Source organism: Phialemonium atrogriseum, assembly GCF_030411735.1.
Source record: "Phialemonium atrogriseum strain 8032-3 unplaced genomic scaffold QBC33scaffold_5, whole genome shotgun sequence".
Taxonomy (NCBI): Eukaryota; Fungi; Ascomycota; class Sordariomycetes; order Cephalothecales; family Cephalothecaceae; genus Phialemonium; species Phialemonium atrogriseum.
In genome coordinates, this window is record NW_026848142.1 from 539,838 (window position 1) to 558,683 (window position 18,846).

Genomic DNA, 18,846 nt, shown 5'->3' on the forward strand with positions numbered 1-18,846 from the left:
ATAGGGTACCTCAATTTTGCAGTAGCTTACATGTCACTAAAAGTAGCTCTTAAGGTCTAATACCCAAGGGGGTGACAATTCTTTGTCACTTTGGACGATGTCTCCGGTGGCTCGTGGATCTCAGTGCTCGTTGAGGACACTGTGGTATTTGACCATGAATTTTGCAACCTCCCCCTCAACACCGAACCAGCCTCCCGTCTTCTTTCATTCTTAGCTGCTGTGCTGCCTCGCCTGGTTGCTTTTTCCTCGACCCACCCATTTCTTCCAGCTGTCCTGATTGCTCCTCGGCACTTGGATCAGGACCAGGACCTTGCCGTCGTCACCAGTTCCCTCCTGCCAACCTCCCCCCCGTGCCACCAGAATTAGCCATTCCTCGACCGCATCGCCAATATTTAGACATTTTTGATCAATTCAGACAGCATGGCGCAAATGAGAGGACCGGGCAGCTATGGCATTGGCACCCAAGTCCCATTTGGGGGCCCCAGTGAGCCGGCGCCCGAATCCGGTCCCCTCGATGCCATCCGGAAACAAACCAGCAAGATCGAGGACTGGCTCGACACGCTGAGCGAGCCACTCAAGCCGTACGCGGCCCCCGACCCCGTGCAAGCTCAGGGCTTGCATTGCTAACTGCTTCTCCGCAGCTACTTGCCAGCAATTGGCCGCTTTCTCATCGTCGTCACGTTCCTCGAAGACACTCTGAGGATACTCACACAATGGAACGACCAGCTACTCTACCTACACGATTACCGCCACAGTAAGCTCCCCCCGAATATCCCTTCATCCGATCTCGCATCGCGCGTCAACATCGGACGTAGCTAACGCCACCGTCTTTTCGTAGTCCCGAAGGGCATCACGCACCTGTTCCTCATCGTCAACATGGCCTCCATGCTGGTCTGCTCCGTGATGATCATCATCCGCAAACACGCCGAGTACGCCGTGGCCGGCCTGATGGCGGTGGTGGTCACGCAGGCGCTCGGCTACGGCCTCATCTTCGACCTCAACTTCTTCCTGCGCAACCTGTCCGTCATCGGCGGCCTCCTGATGCTCCTGTCGGACTCGTGGGTGCGCAAGTCCAAGGCCTTCGCGGGCCTGCCGCAGCTCGAGGAGAAGGACCGCAAGATGTACTTCCAGCTGGCTGGCCGCGTCCTGCTCATCTTCCTGTTCATCGGCTTCGTCTTTAGCGGTGAATGGTCCATCTGGCGGATCATCGTCTGCCTCATCGGCCTGGTCGCCTGCGTCATGGTTGTTGTCGGCTTCAAGGCGAAGTTCAGCGCCACCCTGCTGGTCCTCATCCTCAGCGTATTTAACGTCTTTGTCAACAACTTCTGGACCGTGAGTAGCTAGCTTTACCTCTCCCCCCTTCTCAGGCCTCCCTGGCTCCGCACATGCTTGTTACTGACTAACCCCCGTCGATAGCTCCACGAGCACCATCCCCACAAGGACTTCGCCAAGTACGACTTCTTCCAGATCCTTTCCATAGTTGGGGGCCTCCTCCTGCTCGTCAACAGCGGCCCCGGCCAGTTCAGCATCGACGAGAAGAAGAAGGTCTATTAGAGGGCCTATTGACTTTGGGGCAGGAAGGGGGAGGAAGGGGGATACAGGCGGATACCGCAAGAGATTGAGCGCAAGGCGGCAGGCGGCAGGCGGGATGATGAATTTAGACCCGAAAGCCCGCGGTATACTTGGTCGAAGAGTCGGATCAAGTGCTCTGTGTTGGAAAGTGTCAAAATGAGACATGCCATGCTTACATTTGGGAAGGAGTCGGAAGTGGCAAATCATATTATTATTCAAGGGTAGGTCCTAATCAAGGGGAAAAGTCCGATGATTCACGAGCTCTACGATGGGCCATGGGAGTCAACCAGGGCCGTTATCTCTGCGATTTGTACGTCTTTGTACCTCTAGCTTGCGTGACTCCTCGACTCGGCATGACGAAGGCAACGAAGCGAGTGTGCCATGTGGCCATCCTGACACTTGGTTTCACAACTTCCTTCTTTTTGCCCTGCCTCCCTCCCTCCCTCGACCTGACTGCGGGAATATCCAGACTGCCTTTTCAGGATCGGTGATCCATCCCTCTATAATTAATCCCTTGCAGAGAACACGCCCACAATTATCTTGCATGCGTACCTGGGCTGACCTCCTGGTGGCTGGCCGGGTGGAGGAGCAGTTCCGACCTTCGTCATCTATGTGATCATGGCCACGCATCCGGATTCCGGAAGTGAGAAAGTGGCCCGGAGCCCACTTCTTTGGCAATATGAGTGACCGCCAGAAGAAACTGGCGGTAGCACAGGGTCGGTATCTGATTTACGGAATGATCAGCTCGCGCATTGACTGCTTCGCGAAGTCGACGATTCTCAGGCAGTTCGGCTTCTCTCCAGACGAGAGCGGGCCGTGTCCACAGTCGCGGTCGAACACCAACGTCCCGGCAGCCACCATTGCATCGATCTGTTCGTGTCGACGCCGGGACCGGTCTTCCATCATGGCAATGATGTCCTTCAAGCCCGGCTGCTGAAACCACGAGCACGGGCCGGCCTCGCCCGGCGGCGTGTCGGGGGAGAGTCCGTAGACGTCTATCCTGAGCAGCGACCGCACCAGCACGCGCCATATGTGTGGCTCGAAGACGGCGCCCTCGATGCCGAGGGTCGAGCAGTGCTTGGTATTATTATGGGCCGCCAGCTGGCCCCAGAGGCCGCCGTAGTCCTGCAGGGCGAAGGTGAGCTTGCGCCCCTCGCGATCCGCCTTGGCGGCCTCGTCCTCGACCATCTGGAGGATGCGCCTGTAGGCGAACGAGATGGACGGCAGCAGGCCGCCGAGTACCATGAGGTTCTGCACCGACTGGATGGGCGGGTCGTTGCTGTGCTGGATGGGAGGTGACGCACAGATCGGGCAGAGGATGCTGTCGTGCGCCGTCTTGGCGGCGGTGCGCGCGACCCTCATTGCTTGGCTGACGTCTTTGGGGAGACGCTGAAGTGAATCCAGGGCGAGGTACAGGCGCGCCAAACAGCTGCAGATGGTAGGGTCTGCTTCTGCGAGGGTTTCTTGCTCAGAGTTGCTTGAATCCTGGGGTGATAGGTCCGGTATCTGCTCGCGAGCTTCGGTCGACACCGATGACACAGCTTGCTCCAGGGTAAACTCCTCGTCCAAGGTGGTAGGTTGGACTGGAACATCGGTTTGGCCAAAGTCTATGCTATCAAGATGCAACGAGTCGATTTGCCAAAAGGACGCGGTAGGAACTGCTTCGGAACGCGGGTTTGCACTGCTTGGGCCGGGGACGCCCTGAGTAACGGGGTTGCCTCCAAGTGACGGATCTGGAACTAATAGATCAAGGAAGCTGAGGCTGCTATCATCCATATCGAGAAAGGCCATGTCAAGGTCCATTGTCCCGTCCAGCAAACTGTCCTGGGCAGGCACAACAACAGGATGCCCAGGCCGCGACTCATCTGATTGGGCAATAGGGCGTTTCCTCGGGCGCCCCATGGGCTTCTGGGGGGAGTAATGGCACTTAATGCCTTCACGCCTGCAGCGCGAGCATCCATCGGCTTCTTTCGAACAAGCTAGCTTCCGAGCCCCTGCGAGGCATTAGACGGCACATCAGGGCCGATTGGAAGGAAGTCGACATACGACAGTCATCACAAGCACGTCTTCTAGCTGTCCCAGTCTGGGAGGTTGATGAGGACCTAGGATCCATCGCGGAGGTGGTTGGACAACTCGCACAAACTTGTAGATCTGACAAACAACTTGGCAAATACGTGGTAATGTAATTATACGGCGTCAGAGTTAAGATCCCAACACCATGTATCTTAGGATTCTTCGACCATATTGTAACTCCACAAGTGTGACAAGTGCAAGAGATGGTAAGGAGACAGTGTTGCTGACAGTAGGCAGCCGTAAAGGTGCGCGCGCAAGAAATTACTAAGCAAGAAAAAAGGCGGTGGGAACTGCCCCTCTAGGTCGGTTCTAAAATTGTTTAGCGCATTGGCAGAAAAAAAAAAGTTGGAATGTTAAAGGAACGAGACAAGATATTCTTCAGCCTACAGCAGGGCGTGATCACTACACCCAGATCACATCCAATGGCGACGAAATTACAGTCAAAAAAGCGGAAGGCTCCGGCGAAGGACGATGTTCCTGAGGATGATCTTTCTGGCGGTGTATTGGACGGTGCGCTATCACAAAGTGACGATGATTCCGGCTTCGTGAGCACCGACGAGGAGGACGAGTTGGACGAAGAAGAGGATGAGGGTGAGGACGCTGAAAGTGGGGAGAGCGAAGCCGACGATGATGACGCTCTCCTTAGCGACGACATCCCCTCCGATGATGAAGGTGTTGAGGCGAGTCTTCGGGAGCTTTTAAAAGATGGCGGCCGACAGAATACGGACACGGCCGCTCTTGCTGGAGGGGAGGAGCCTGAGGAGGATGCAGCCCTGGAAGATGATGAGGATCGGCCGAATTACACAATCACCACGGACGCAAATGGAGGCGTCCGGTATGTCTATGAGGAAATTGATCCAGTCTACGACTCGGACGACAGCGATGCCAAGGAGCCGGCGAACACCATTGGCGACATTCCACTGTCCTTCTACGACTCGTACCCACACATCGGCTACGATATCAACGGGAAGAAGATAATGCGCCCAGCTACAGGAGAGGCCCTTGACGCACTTCTCGACAGCATAGAGGTGCCGAAGGGCTGGACGGGTCTGACCGATCCCGCCACTGGCAAGCCGCTCAAACTGACTCGGGATGAATTGGAGCTCCTCCGCCGGGTACAGATGAACGAGATTCCAGAGGACGGCTACGATCCTTACCCGGATACGGTCGAGTACTTCACGAGCATAGAGGAGACGATGCCCCTGAGCGCGGCTCCGGAACCGAAGCGTCGTTTCCTGCCCTCGAAGCATGAAGCAAAGCGCATCGCCAAGTTGGTTCGCGCGATAAGGGACGGCCGTATCCTACCCTACAAGCCCCCTGAGGAACGGGAGAGGGAGGAAGCGGAGAAGGAAGAGATCCATTACGATATATGGCAGGACGAGGTTCCACGAGAACCTCATGTGATGCACATTGCAGCACCTAAACTGCCTCCCCCTGGCTACGACATGAGCTACAACCCTCCGCCCGAGTATCTCCCAACCGAGGAGGAAAGGCAGGCATGGGAGAATACGGATCCTGAAGAGCGCCTAAAGGAGTACCTGCCCAAGAAATTCGATGCCCTGCGGAAGGTACCTGGTTATGACATGTTTGTCAAAGAGAGATTCGAGAGGTGTCTGGATCTCTACCTCGCCCCGAGAATACGAAAGAACCGACTAAACATCGATCCGGCATCTCTCCTGCCAAAGCTACCACGGCCGGAAGAGTTGAAGCCGTTCCCGACAGTGTGCCAGACGTTGTTCCGAGGACACAATGGGCGCGTGAGGAGCTTGGCTATCGACCCAAGTGGCTGCTGGCTTGCAACGGGAGGAGACGATGGTAGTGTCCGTGTCTGGGAGCTTCTGACCGGGCGACAGGTGTGGAGCGTTCGTCTCAACTCTGAAGAAGCGGTTAACGCTGTGCGATGGCAACCGACGAAGAACACCGGGATTCTCTCCGCGGCTTCTGGCGAGGATATTTTCCTCATGATCCCGCCGATTCTCGACCCAGAAACTGAGCAGGCAGGCCGAGGCATCCTCGACGCCGGATTCGGCTACGCCACAAATGCAAATGGCCCGCAGAAGCCCGCAGGCGTAGGTAAAGAACCGCCGGCGAAGTGGGCGAGGCCGGGGACCAAGCTAGAAGACGAAGGCGTCCTGATCAGGATCACCGTCAGGTCTACGGTCAAGGTCATCTCCTGGCACAGACGAGGCGACCATTTCTGTACCGTCTCGCCGGGGGGCCAACGAAGCTCTGTCGCCATTCACACCTTGTCCAAACATCTCACCCAGATCCCCTTCCGAAAGCTCGCCGGCCTTGCGCAGACCGCCCACTTCCACCCGTCTCGGCCCTTCTTCTTCGTCGCAACGCAGCGCATGATCCGTTGCTACGATCTCCAGAAACTGGAGCTTGTGAAGACCATCCAGCCCGGAGCACGGTGGATTTCGTCGTTCGACGTCCATGGCGGCGGCGACAACTTGATTGTGGGATCTTACGACCGGAGACTCTTGTGGCATGATCTGGACCTTTCCAACAGGCCGTTCAAGACGATGCGGTTCCACGAGCAGGCCATCCGGGCCGTGAAGTACCACAAAGGAGGACTACCCCTCTTCGCCGATGCCAGTGACGACGGCTCCCTGCAGGTGTTCCACGGCAAGGTTGTTACCGACCTTATGGAGAACCCCACCATCGTGCCCGTCAAGGTCCTGAAGGGTCACAAGGTTGTCAATGCCCTCGGCGTCATGGATGTTGACTGGCATCCCAAGGAACCATGGTGTGTGAGTGCCGGAGCCGATGGGACGTGTCGTTTGTGGACTTGAAGTGAATGGGGAAGATGGTTACCTCCTATGTATGCCAAGTTTTGTTAAGGCAGTGCCCGCACAGCTGAGGCGTCATGTCATCGATCGGACTGGCCGAGTTTCTAAAATATAGTTATGAAATATTACTGCTTCAATCTTGATTGGGCACTTAGGTTCTTCGGCATTTGGCAGTTGAGTCTTTCCTCCATTACTGATTAGCTGGCGTGCACTCCGCCCGTCCCGGTCTCTCGCATTGTTTCAATCACGGCAACTGGTGATTTGTCGAGGCTTAGCCAACGAGATGGCTGTACTGCCTCACTCGCATATCCAGCTCATCCTTTCCTTCCCGTGGCCCCCGTGCTTACTACTCCTACTTACAACAGACATTCATTAGGCGCTCCTCCTCCTGCCTGATCTCCTCAAGGACTAGCTCCTCCCTCTCTGAACCCCCTAGGTTCTATGTCTGTCTGCTCTCCCTCTTCTCCCCTCCTCTCCTTAGCCTACATGAAGGTGTGCACGCCGCCAGCAAACTTCGCAAACAGGGCCAAGTCGACAGCCTCGGCCATGGCCTTGTACCCGGCCGGGTTCAGGTGCAGGTAGTCGCCAGAATTATAATCGGGGTTGAGCTGCGTCGCATTGGCAGGGTCCCTGACGGCGGCATCGAAGTCGACAACAGCATCGAACCGACCACTGCTCCTGATCCACTCGTTGACGCGCAGGCGCTCGGCCTCGACGGCCGGCTCGCCGTACGCCTGGCCCGGCCCGCTGCACGGCGTGATGGTCGCGCCGAAGACGGCGATGCCGAACCGGTGCAGGCGCGTGACCATCTGGTCGAACGCGGCGATGAGCCGGTCGCCCACGGCCCGCAGCTGCGCCTCGCCGCCGGTCGCCGCGGCCGTGGTGCCGCCGAGATCGTTGACGCCCTCGTAGACGAGCGCGTACCGGACCCCGGCCTGCGCGACGACGTCGCGGTCGATGCGCCCCAGCGCGTTGGGGCCGAGCCCGTCGGCGAGCACCCGGTTGCCGCCGGCGGCCTCGTTGACGACGGCGACGGCGACGGTGTTGTCCGACTGCAGGCGGGCCGCGAGCTGGTCGGGCCAGCGGTCGTTGCCGTTGGTCGTGCTGCCGCGCCCGTCGGTGATGCTGTCGCCCACGATGACGAGGGAGCCGAACCGCGACGGCAGCCACGCCTCGATGCCCGTCAGGAAGTACCAGTGGTCCGTCTTCTGGGTATCGCCACCACCGGCGATGTCGGCCGCGCCGGCGAGGTTGCCGGGCCCCATGTGGCTGGTCGTGCGGCTGCCAGGGTGGCCCGTGATGAGGTTGGTGGTCTGTCCGTCGGCGAGGTACATGGTCACGGTGAGGACCTGCTGGGCGGCGAGGGTGATGTTCACGGGGTCCGAGAAGACGACGGCACCGTTGGGGACCGTGAAGGAAGGGCTGCCTGAGAAGGTGACCTTCTGGAGAGTCTCGGGCTCGATGGCGCTCGCCCCTGCAGCGCCGTCGGCTGGGAGGGCGACGGTCACAGCTGTGATGGGCAGGTCCGAGCCGCCAAAGACATTGCTGAACTGCAACCTGATGGTTGAGGCTTTCTGCATCACGGATACGGTCTGTCTGAGTGTCGCGTTTTGAAAGACGACATCCGTGCCGTTCTGGGAGGAAGAAGGAGTGAGTTCGGTGGACTCAGGTCGGCGACCCCTTTACTGGGTAGCGGTAGCCTTTGGGAAACCTACAAAGGGCGGGTTGGGCAGGTTCGCCGGTTCAACCAGCTGGGGCATCGTACCCCAGATGGCGACCCAGTGATCGTTGCATTTTGCTGCGACGGACGTCGTTGCCAGCAGGAGAGTCGCAAGGCCGGTCTTTAATCCCGAGGACCTCATCGTTGCATTCAGAGTCAAGGACAACTCTTGGCACGCAAAGGGAGATGTTACATCACTCACTCTGTCTCTCGTCCCGGGTGCTCAACAGCGATTCACCTGGGGCTCTTTATATTATTGTGCATCGAAATTAAGACCCAGGAACGCGAACAGGCACTGGGGTGACAGGCCTTTGGGATCCGCCGTCTTGGAACCCACTGGGGCCAGGAACCCGGGGTTGCGGCGGTGAAGCGTGGATTCAATCAGCCTAAATGGATCATCGCGATGGTTGACTCGGCGGAACGGAAGAGCAACTGAGGTCTCATTACATTCTAGCTTCTTTACCGGGTCAGATTGTCGTCCGATCGCCCATATAGCCTTTCGTGCGGAGACGACACAATAGCCAGGATGGCCAAACGAGCAATAAAGGTAAATAAGCATTGTTGTCGAATAAAATTTCAAAAATAGGTACCCAGGCGATAGTGTCGTCATATCCTAACCATATCCTAACCATATATCCTACCTAACCATACATCATAAGACATATGCGTACACTCGCATCCTATAACGCAGAGTTTCGACAGTGGAAAACATGGCAGGAAACACAAGCTGATATCAACCACAAAAGCAATATAAAAGTACATGTCGTACGCCATGCACACCAATGACACAACAGCGCGACGACACAACAGCCGAAACCGACAGGGCCATCTCCCCTAGTCCAACGACAGGCACGCTGAGGCGTACACAAACGTGATGCTCTCGTCGTCAAACTGCCCCCCGGCGGCTCGTATGTCATTGGTGACGCTGCCGGCGGCGTCGGCGTGGGAGACGGGGTCGGAGCTGCCGTCGGTGGCGGCGGCGTGGCTCTGCTTGGAGCGGTAGCTGTTGGACTCGCGCGAGGCGACGACGACGGCGGCGGCGGCGGCGGCGGCGGCGACGCAGTGGCGGGTGAAGCCCGGCGCCGCGCTCTCGAGCCACCTACCCAGGTCGCCGGCCTTGCGTGTGTCGGTCTCGTGCCCGTACGGCTCGAGACTGTTCTTGGTCAGGCCGCAGTCGGCGAGCGGGGCGAGGCGACGGGCCGGTGGGCCGTTGTCGGCTTTCGTGTTGTCCTTCAGGGTGTCGTCGGAGGCCATGGTCTCGACGGTGGGAGCCTTCTTGGTACAGGGATCATAGCTCGGGCCCAGCTTCATGAGGGTCTCCACCTCGGCGGCGAGCAGCGACTCGTCGGCGGAGGTGTCGGCGACCTGGGTCGATGACAGGTTGCGGATGTTGTGCTGGGGAGGCCTTGACGCGGAGAAGCCTTCCATGTCGACGACAGTATCGACGACGACCCAGTCGTAGTCTGAGGCCATGTTGATGGCTGGGTGGTTTACTAGCTGCTCGTACCATTTATTAGGACACAGTCACGTTGGTGGGACCGACTCTGTCTTATGGGAAAAGTACCTAACTCACAAGTAAGGAGGCGTGGAATAGGACCAAGAGGTCTGAGGATGCGTTGGCGGGGAACGGAATGGGGGAGAACTGCGCTGGAAAGGGGGAAGCTAAGAACTATGGGGTGATTCAAGTCTGACTTTATATTCTTTCTGGAGGAACTGTCGTGGAATGGCAAGAAAGTCAAGAAGGAGAGGAGGAACTGATGTACCAACGAGCACTCCGATGATCGGGCTCGTGTGTCTTTGCACCGATGCTCATTCGTCGTCGGTGACTGGTGACGACCTACTCACCTGGGGGCGCTTGGTGTGTGGCGCTGCAAATGCTCACAACCAGTTTAGAGCTCTATCGTCGCCCAAGGTCCGATCGATGGGGATTCGAGTCCTCCCTCCCTCCCCGTGGATCAGACTAGTATTGGCAAGTTCCTGCGCCCAGGTTCAAAGCAAGACAGAAATCCCGAGCTAGACTCGCCTGGAAGCAATGGTTCAGCTGTCGCGGACTGATCCATCCTCGGATCGTCCTACAGGTCGACCCCCTGGGGGGAGCATTCTGCAGGTCTGATTGGCCCATTCCTTGATATGCAGAATCGGGGGATGGATGCAGGCCGTTAATGATGCGAATATGCCATGCATGCAAAAATCTGGGGCGAGCAGACCCCCCAGCTGGCGACTAATCAGAGGCTGAGATGCCTTTACCCGGGCTGACACCGAGCCAAGTCGTAGCCATTATCCTGACAACTTCTGACATTATAATTGGAACTGGTTTCGGCCAACGGCGATCCCCACCATGGAGAGAAACGAGCGGGATCGGAGGTTGACAGCCCTATCGTCTGCACGAATCCTATCAGTGATGATGCCTCAACAACGATCTCCTCTGGTCTCCTCTGATCCCTGTCTCAGAAGCCAAACTTCCCGGATTGGTTGATCAGCTATGAGCTTATTTCTACGGGCAGCTCTCGTTAGCCACCCTCCCTGTTTCCCTGTTTCGGTACCTACTATACCTTGCTGTGTAGAGTGCCTTGGTAGATGCCTTGGTAGATACACACCTCTCCTGCTGACGACCACTCTCTCGGGGTGCCTGCCAGTTGGCTCGACCCTTCCTTGGAGTCGCGGGCTTGATTCACCTTACACTATCTGCATGCTGGGCCAACAACATGTCACAGTCATCCCGGATACTCTGCAACCTAACCACGACCATGTCTATTAGCATAATACAATACAAACAGGAAAAGACATAACCGCGGCTGTTAAATGTGCAGCTGAAGAGACCAGGTATGTAGCAGCACGACCTCCGTAATACTCTTCTAGAGACCGAGACCTTGGCCAAGTGATCAACATAATTTCTCCTACCCAAACGGCGCACGCATTGCTGCCCCGTCCCCTGATGCATAATGCATGTACAAGGTTGGGAGATCGAGAGCTGCATGTGCGGACGTAGGACTCCATCCCGACCCCTGCCACTGTCAACCCCCCCTCCCCCCCAGGGCAGAGCAAGGCGGGGCGGGGCGATCATCTCGTTCTCTCACCGCATTGCAGGATCAGGCGTATTTCGTATACAGCCTTGACAGCCACCGATGCTGGCTGCTCTCAAGATCCGGACAACTAACTGCATATGATGAAACAACTAGTCTCCTGTCATCATAAGGATCGTATCCGAACGAACTAAATTGTCTCGCAGCCTTAACGATCGACATCCACCGACCCCCATGTCATCGTGTGTTGTCAGTGCCGATCCATATGGCTGCTGCCTTCTAGAAAGCTTCCATGCATGTGCATCGAAGCAGAGCAACCTGGGCAGGGTTGTCCCAGGTTTTCCCCATTAGGCCCCTTGCACAGCTGGGTTTTTGCGACAACACTCCACTCGATCTCGACCGTCATAGGTCGCCGGCGGGCGACGGGGTAACACATGCTAATATCCGCCCGCCATGCCATTGGGCCGGTCTCTGGCCCCTCGGTCCCCACCCAGGGTCGCCGGAACTGCCATTCCGGCGCTGGACTTGCGTCTCAGACCGCCTGCCTTGAGGCGCCGCACCTGCTGGTAGGCGCGGTCGAGCTCAGTCTCGACGGCGCACCGGATCTTGAGCGCCGCGACGGCGGGCCAGACGCTCCTCTCCCCGCGCAGGATCCAGTAGTCCAGCGTCTCGCGCGTGGGCGTCTCGAGCAGCCGGACAAAGTCCCCCGCGGTGACCTCGGGTACCAGCGTCATGCTCGTGCCGGGCACCGTCTCGTCCACGAGGAAGCGCCGTATGCCGGTCGGGAGGACGTGCAGCGTGTCCAGCTGGCGCAGTCGGTGGCGGAGCTCCAGACCCACCATCCTGACGAGGAACGACCGGACCGTCGCCGCCTTGTTGTGCGTCTCCAGCAGCGACGGGCCGTGCATGTCGCTCTGCAGGAACGGAATCAGGTAGGGCCGAGCCTGGGACACGATGAAGTGGTTCACGTTGAACAGCTCAGCTATGCGCTGCAGCGGGGATTCCCGGTCCGAATAGGACGCGTGTGTCCAATGCCGGAAATAGGCCGTATTGGCGGGTTTCCACGGGACGATCCTCCCATGCGCGTCCTTGCAGAGGACGGTCGTTTCTCGGTGTCCATATAATGACGCCGACGAGGCGTTGGATGCAACCGCAGCGGTCCATATGAGCTGAAAATCTTATTAGTAGCGGTGTCTTATGACAGCTGCAACGCGAGAGAGAAACAGGATTATCTTCCAAAAACATACCACATTGGGAGCCGTCAAGTAGTTCAGCAGGGTTGGGACACCATCCTGCCCAGCAGTAGCCACGGTGATGTTCAGCACCCGCTTGCTTCGGTTGTACGCTTCTTCGAAGGTCAGGTCGCCCACGTTCGTCCGCACGCAGTCCTCCAACACCTTCACGTCCAGGAAGTACCCCTCCCGCCAAAACCGCCGCGCCCTCCTGACCAGCGTATGCCACCGCGTCCAAAACGACTGGCGGCCATTGTCGTGGCTATCATTTGTAGGATTGCCAGCTTTCCCCGAGAAGGCCGACAGGTCGATGCCGTCGCCCTTGAGCACGGCCGGGAGCTCCTCCTCGTTGTGGATGGACACGAGGGCGGCGATCAGCGCCCCCGTGGCCGTGCCCGTGATGATGCGCGGCAGCAGTCCCCGGAGGAACAGGGCCTTGACGACGCCGAGGTGGCAGAGGCCGAAGATGGCGCCACCCTGGAGCACGAGCGTGCTCCGCCCGAACGCCTGCCTCGTGTCGTGCACGAAATCAAGCTTCACCTGCGTCGACAGGCCCTCCCAGCCGCCGTTGGCCCGGGCCGCCCCGTCGTCGCCGCCGCCGTTGTTATTGTTGTTGTTGTTGTTGTTGTTGTTGTTGTTGTTCCCGGACCGGTCCCCGCTGGGCAGGGAGCCGATGTCGTCGATCGCCTCGGCAACCTGCGTGATGTACTCCTCGATCAGGAACTTGGTGCCGGCGAAGGAGCGGTTGTACAGCTTCGGGGCGGTGATGTTGCCGAGGTTACGCACGAGCCCCGAGCGCAGGAGGTTGACCAGGGCGTGGGCGTTGCCCTCGTCGCGGGCCGTCACTATCCCCGCCAGCCGCTCGTTGATCAGCCGGTAGTCGTAGTAGCGCGACGTCGGGTTGTTGCGCCACAGGTCCAGCGACAGCAGGTTATCCAGGTGCAGGGCCGCCTCCTCCCAGTCCTCGTAGACCTCGGCGTTCCGGAGTATGTCAACCCATAGCTCGATCGGCGAGCGGCGGTGGATCCATTGGCGGAATTTCTAAAAAGAGGCGCGGGTTGTGAGATTGGCGAAGCATTTACGTGGAGGGAAGGGAGAGAGGGGAGGGAGGGGAGTCTACTTACCCTATACCAAAAGAAGAATATCTCCACGATAATGCGCCAGACTGCAACTATCACCGACCCCATTCTAGTTGAGGCGACGTCGTACTTGGGAGCATTTGAACTGTCCGACTTCCCTGGGGCTTGCACGTTGAAAGAATGAGCTGTCGAGTCACACAGATTGAAGAGGAAGGTTGGGATGTCAGCAGAGGAAACCTACATCTGAGTGGTCACAACTTGTTTCCCGGCAGACGGGGACTTACAGACTAGGTACCTTAGAAATGCCTAGGTACCCGGTAGATAGTGAACAATTTAAATCTACGAAAAGATTAACCCAAACGTAAACCTCGAGAGGTCGCACTTAAGGTCCTGCCTCGTGCTTCCCCAGAGGATTTAAAGCAGTTGACCACGGTTAGCGCGGTGCTCTGCGGTTGGCATGTGAAATTGTCCAGGGTACATCTACCGGCTGGGATTTGCCAAGATAGAGTCAACGCCGGCATTAAGGCAGGGTTATGGAATATGTAAACGAACGACCAATTCCAGAAAAGACATCGTAGCCACGAAATCTATAGTAATAGAAGTTCTGCAACGCTGTTTCATCAAAGCTTAGGATTGCCAGAGAAAGAGAAAGAGAAAGACTATCTCATGTTTTGACTCTAGTTTTCCGGAAATTTTGCCCAACGCCCCGCGACCAATGTGACCCCTTCTGCTGTTATATACTACAAACGGCCGTTCTTAATGCCCAAGGATAAGTAATGCAGGCTCCCATAGCCTCACTCATCGTCATCATCATCAATGATATGCCGTCTCCGTCGGTTAGACGACTCAGCAGCCGCAGGCACATCGATATCATCTAGGTCAGCCTCTCCTTCGGCGTCTTCGTCATCTGCAGGTTCGGCAGTCTTCTGCTTCTTCCGCCGAGGCAGCTCTTCCTCTTCTTCCTCGTCGTCGTCGATGATCTCCTCCTCATCATCGTCATCGCCCTCGTCGCTCCCTTCCTCGTCACTGGCGACGGCGAAGTCGTCGAGCACGTAGTCGTCGACACGCCGGGCGCCTGCGGGAAGGTCGTCATCGGAATCGTATTCCGCATTACGGTTCCTGTTCCGTGACTGGCCCTGCTGTCCTCTCTTCCGGCCTCCCGCCGCGCCGCGCCGGCCTTCGAGATCGCCAATGGACAGGGCGCCGCGGTTGTATCGGGCTCCGACGCCGTCAAGGCGCGCCGCAGCTGTCTCGCGACGCCGCTGCGCTTTCATGCGCTCCTTCTCCGCGAGCTCGGCTTGCTTCTTCCGCAGCTCTGGATCCTCCTTGGTAGTGATTATCATCTCCTCGGCGCTGGCCGCCTTGGCCGCCTCTAGCTTCCTCTGCAAGCGCTCCAACGCGTCGTCCTCGACCATCTTATTCGGCCTGACCGTATACTGCTCGGTGACGCGGCCAACGATGAGAAGCGAGTTGCTTGCCAGGTGCGCTGCAGCCGTGTAGTAATGGGCATCCTGGAGCTCTTGGTATGGCTGGTTGCTGGGGGGCGCCAACGACTTGGTCTGAATCTCGTAATGCTCACTGCCAACGGACATGGTGACAGATCCATCGCTCCACCTGAAGATATTTGCGTTGCTCTGCATCTCGCCTGCAGCATCACGTCGGAAACGGACGACGGGAATGGGGTTCGCAGACTGGGCATTCTCTGTATCCCATTTACTCGGCTCCCACGTGTCGGGTTTGTATTCTTCGGGGTTCCATTTTAGAAATTGAGGAACTCGTAGCGATTGCAACTGGTTTGCCGTCTGTCAGCCTCCTGAGCCACGGAGTGGGGATATTAGAGGCCGTAACATACCTGGCCGTTCTTGGACTTGGGTATCCTGTGGCGATACATGGGAATCGACATTACCACCTTGTTCCTCATCTCGGGTGGCTCGTCATCCTCATCGTGGAGTCCACCATAGTCATCTCCTCGGTCGGAGGCCAATTCGTGGTCGCTCAGGGCGCGTCCATGATCAGACTGTGAGAGGGCATCGTCGCCACCCTCATCTCCAAAGAGGTCGTCACCGCCCTCATCGGGTAGATCAGCAGCATGGTCTTCCGAGTCAGAAGACATATTTGCGCAGAGAAACGCAAGCTTATTTCCTGGTTGTTGTGTGTGTCTCGGTTTCTGATCCGGCGCAGGGAGCAAGGAGCTTGTTGTATCCCGTATTTCCCAAAGGAGAGTGAATTTGGATGGGAAGGCTGAATAGGTGAGGCTGGTGCTTGCCGGCCTCGCACAGAGAGTGTGGCGCGGTTTCTTCAAGTGTGGGGTAACCTAGTGCAATTAATGCACCCTATTGTCACCTCCATATAATTGAGCCCGACCTTCAAGCTATTATGCGCCTTGATGAATGGATAGGCGCCATCATTTCTGATTGTCATGGGAGAATTGTCCCACTCAAACTTGCCCCAGAGTATATAGCGATATATTTTTGTTATTTTCCCCTATCTTTTCAATCTCCCTAGAGTTATACGGCGCTGCCCACTTTCACATCTGTGTGTGGTTACCTCCCTCCCCCTGTTTCCCCGCCAGGTCAAACATGTTTTCTGGAATGTGAGTAGCAGAATGCGATTTGGTTAACAAAATGTTTCACATGTCTGCCATTAACTGTCAACCCAAGGGCAGTTGGCCTCAAGTGAGGCTGTAAGCTGCAAGCTGTAGTGGTCATATTATACAGAGGAACAACTCTTTACTCCCTCTTCAGAAGCATTCGTGCTGCAGACCTCAAGGGCAATGTGCCCTAGCAGGGAATGTGGCATCTGTTGTCCGCCAGTGCGCGTTACATTGGCTTTGGCATTGTTTTGATTGACTTTATCTAAACATGCCCACCCCAATACAGTCAAGTGTGGGCAGGCAAGAGGGGCGAGTGCCCTTAGTGCGAGGACTTATAGACGATGATGTTTGGCTTCTTTTGGCCTGGATGGGCAACTAAAGGGGTGGTGAACAGCTTTGGCACCGGTATTCTTTTCCTCTCTCTTTCCTTTTAACCACACTCGGGTATGGCCATGAAAGAAGGGGGCAGCCAAAAACATGGCGGGCATACCCTGTGGTCAGGGACTACAGGCCTTTGGCCTTGGACCGTGGCTTTTCCCTGGCCTTGTCCGGTCATGCTCACCCCTTTCGGCCATGAAAAGGGCCAGCTGGGTACCCGGTGTGCTGCCCTGATGTGCCGCCCCGGTGTGCTTCCGCCTCGGAGCATTATGGTCTCCTAGTTGGCGAGTACAGAGTTCTAGGCCAGGAATGCCTCCCCCCTCTCACACACCTGAGATTCACCTCGCAACTGGTTAGAGCCTCATCTCCCATATTAAATTCCATCTCCCACACCCAACCTTGCAGACCCATCCACAAAATTTGTCCAAAACTTCATTACAATACTGCAAAGCTAGCTACAATGAGGGTTCAGGTGCCTCTGATTTTTGCCCTAGTTTGGATGATGGTTTTGCTCTTGGTAGAGGCCTCTCCTGGTGAAGAACCCTGCCAGATCATCTCCGGCTTCATGATCGCCGCTTTTGTGCTGCTCAGATGGCGCCCGTAAGGTGCCCATCGCTCCATCCTTCGAGATAGGAAATCAACAGGGCAGATATCCACATATCCTCGCCCAGATTCAGTTGGAGGAGGCTTTGTTTCCTATGATGAAGAATCTGCCCGAGCGATATCGCTCAGTGGCATTACCATCTCACCCTCGCCATCTCTCACTGCTCCCTCTATATTCGTTTCCTTTACCAGGTACATCATACTCCCTATTGCCACTTCAGCTCCCTCTGCTACATTAGCATCGGCTGTTCTCTTCTGCGATGGCCTTCTAAGCTCAGTTTCAGACTCTTAAGATGCTAATCGATTCGTTAATAGCAATGCTCACTTCCGCAAGAGTCCAGTCACCCCCAGCGCCCCTGACCGTGGCTCGCCGATCGATCTTCCTGAAGGAAGCCAGCCTTCAACAACTCCGGTAGCTAGTCTGCCCGCTCAGCAAACCTCTCTCCCCCTAGACGATACCCCTGAAATGGACCAATCAAGCGGCAGAATGCCGACCGCCGACGAGATTCTGGCCTCCTACCACCTCCCAATGCCAAAGCCATTATGGCTCAACGCAGCCCATGCAAAGCACATTGTTAAGGGGAATTTTATGACACTCAGTGCCCGGCCTAAGACGGTGGAAATGGGCGAGTGGATTGCTCACCAAGGTTTGTATCGGAGAGGGACCATGATAGATCAAAGCTGACCATGGATGGCATAGTTGTCGAGCACTGGCGCATCCTCATTACTTTCATCCGTCTTGTTCACGACAAAGAGGGGGATGGCTTCTCCATTTGCAATCCCAGGAAATGCCCCAAGATGTCTGCTGGGCCGTAAGTCACTACCTGGCTAACTCCGCCCGCATTCCCCCTTGGCTAACTGGGTCTGGAAAGGAACCATTCCTTTACCTGGCTGAACTCCCGCCTGGAGCCATGCGAGATTCCAGCCTGCGAGTACTTGAGCCTCGTGCAGCGCTACATCTCCGGCAAGATCGACGACCAGAGGATCTTCCCGACGGACGCGACGGGCATCTCTTTCGCCGACAACCCTGCCTTCTGCTCTCCGCTCCTCACCGACGGCGCTGAGGAAGACTGGGTCGGCAAGCGCAGCGGTTTCCCCAAGAACTTCCTCGACGTCTGCCAGACCATCTTCCGCCAGATGTTCCGCGTCTACGCCCACCTGTACTGGACGCACTTCGAGGACCCCATGTTCCACATGAACCTCGAAAAATCCATGAACAGCTGCTTCAGCCACTTCATCCTCACCGCCACCACCCTGGACCTCCTCAGACCGGCGGACCTGGAGCCGATGCAGCCGCTGATCGACCTCTGGGCCGCCCTCGGAACTTTCCCGCGCGAGTCCAAGGCTTATTCGTACGCGAACCTACCCGTCGGCGAGCGCCTTCTGCAGCTGGCCGGCGTGGCCCCTTGAAAAGCGGCAGGGACTGCTGCCGAGCTGGGGGCTGAGAAGCGGCCCTTTTTTAGGGCCTCGCCGGAAGCAATCTAAATTCCCGACTCTTGTCTACTGGCGCGGGTCAGCCAGTCTTGAAGGGGATCCGTCCTCAACGGTATATCTACAGGAGCGCTTTCTTATGTCGGGCACACAATTGAACTGCGTGTTTTTTTATAGTTCGTTCCATAGCGATCAAAGAGCGATATCAGGACACATATGAAGATGATTCTCCCGCGCCGTCGAAATTCCGATACGTGCCGTAGATGAGCGGATTTTACTGATTCTGGCATGGAGTGAAGTGAAGCCCTTCATGAATGGTGCCTTTATGTATGCGTTCTTGCTACCGTGGA

At 56.9% G+C, this 18,846-nt stretch overlaps 7 protein-coding genes across 7 annotated transcripts; 3 read left to right on the forward strand and 4 right to left on the reverse strand.

Moving 5' to 3' along the window:
• Positions 1-420: 420 nt before the first annotated feature.
• Positions 421-1,554, forward strand: QBC33DRAFT_446371 (SURF4 family-domain-containing protein; the record flags this gene model as incomplete). Its single annotated transcript, XM_060424371.1, has 4 exons — positions 421-581; positions 642-754; positions 839-1,332; positions 1,417-1,554. The coding sequence occupies 4 exons, from the start codon at positions 421-423 to the stop codon at positions 1,552-1,554; spliced, it is 906 nt and encodes a 301-aa protein (XP_060286180.1).
• Positions 1,555-2,255: 701 nt separating this feature from the next.
• QBC33DRAFT_529746 (putative c6 finger domain-protein) lies at positions 2,256-3,621 on the reverse strand. The gene has a single exon (XM_060427168.1). The coding sequence runs from the start codon at positions 3,472-3,474 to the stop codon at positions 2,302-2,304; it is 1,173 nt and encodes a 390-aa protein (XP_060286181.1). The 5' UTR covers positions 3,475-3,621; the 3' UTR covers positions 2,256-2,301.
• A 446-nt stretch (positions 3,622-4,067) lies between these two features.
• Positions 4,068-6,440, forward strand: QBC33DRAFT_446710 (ribosome biogenesis protein erb-1; the record flags this gene model as incomplete). Its single annotated transcript, XM_060424394.1, has 1 exon — positions 4,068-6,440. The coding sequence occupies one exon, from the start codon at positions 4,068-4,070 to the stop codon at positions 6,438-6,440; it is 2,373 nt and encodes a 790-aa protein (XP_060286182.1).
• A 162-nt stretch (positions 6,441-6,602) lies between these two features.
• QBC33DRAFT_602888 (SGNH hydrolase-type esterase domain-containing protein) lies at positions 6,603-8,299 on the reverse strand (the record flags this gene model as incomplete). The annotated part of the gene is made up of 2 exons (XM_060432162.1): positions 6,603-8,071; positions 8,153-8,299. The coding sequence occupies 2 exons, from the start codon at positions 8,297-8,299 to the stop codon at positions 6,920-6,922; spliced, it is 1,299 nt and encodes a 432-aa protein (XP_060286183.1). The 3' UTR covers positions 6,603-6,919.
• A 591-nt stretch (positions 8,300-8,890) lies between these two features.
• QBC33DRAFT_307496 (uncharacterized protein) lies at positions 8,891-9,791 on the reverse strand. Its single transcript, XM_060423453.1, has 2 exons — positions 9,727-9,791; positions 8,891-9,654 (listed from the first exon to the last, which is right to left on the reverse strand). The coding sequence occupies exon 2, from the start codon at positions 9,628-9,630 to the stop codon at positions 8,992-8,994; it is 639 nt and encodes a 212-aa protein (XP_060286184.1). The 5' UTR covers positions 9,631-9,654; positions 9,727-9,791; the 3' UTR covers positions 8,891-8,991.
• Positions 9,792-11,617: 1,826 nt separating this feature from the next.
• QBC33DRAFT_446529 (uncharacterized protein) lies at positions 11,618-15,604 on the reverse strand (the record flags this gene model as incomplete). The annotated part of the gene is made up of 5 exons (XM_060424380.1): positions 11,618-12,349; positions 12,428-13,453; positions 13,923-13,935; positions 14,290-15,281; positions 15,344-15,604. The coding sequence occupies 5 exons, from the start codon at positions 15,602-15,604 to the stop codon at positions 11,618-11,620; spliced, it is 3,024 nt and encodes a 1,007-aa protein (XP_060286185.1).
• Positions 15,605-15,848: 244 nt separating this feature from the next.
• QBC33DRAFT_529762 (putative maintenance of ploidy protein mob2) lies at positions 15,849-18,784 on the forward strand. The gene is made up of 4 exons (XM_060427169.1): positions 15,849-16,084; positions 17,381-17,712; positions 17,766-17,877; positions 17,938-18,784. The coding sequence occupies exons 1-4, from the start codon at positions 16,071-16,073 to the stop codon at positions 18,473-18,475; spliced, it is 996 nt and encodes a 331-aa protein (XP_060286186.1). The 5' UTR covers positions 15,849-16,070; the 3' UTR covers positions 18,476-18,784.
• The last annotated feature ends 62 nt before the right edge of the window (positions 18,785-18,846 follow it).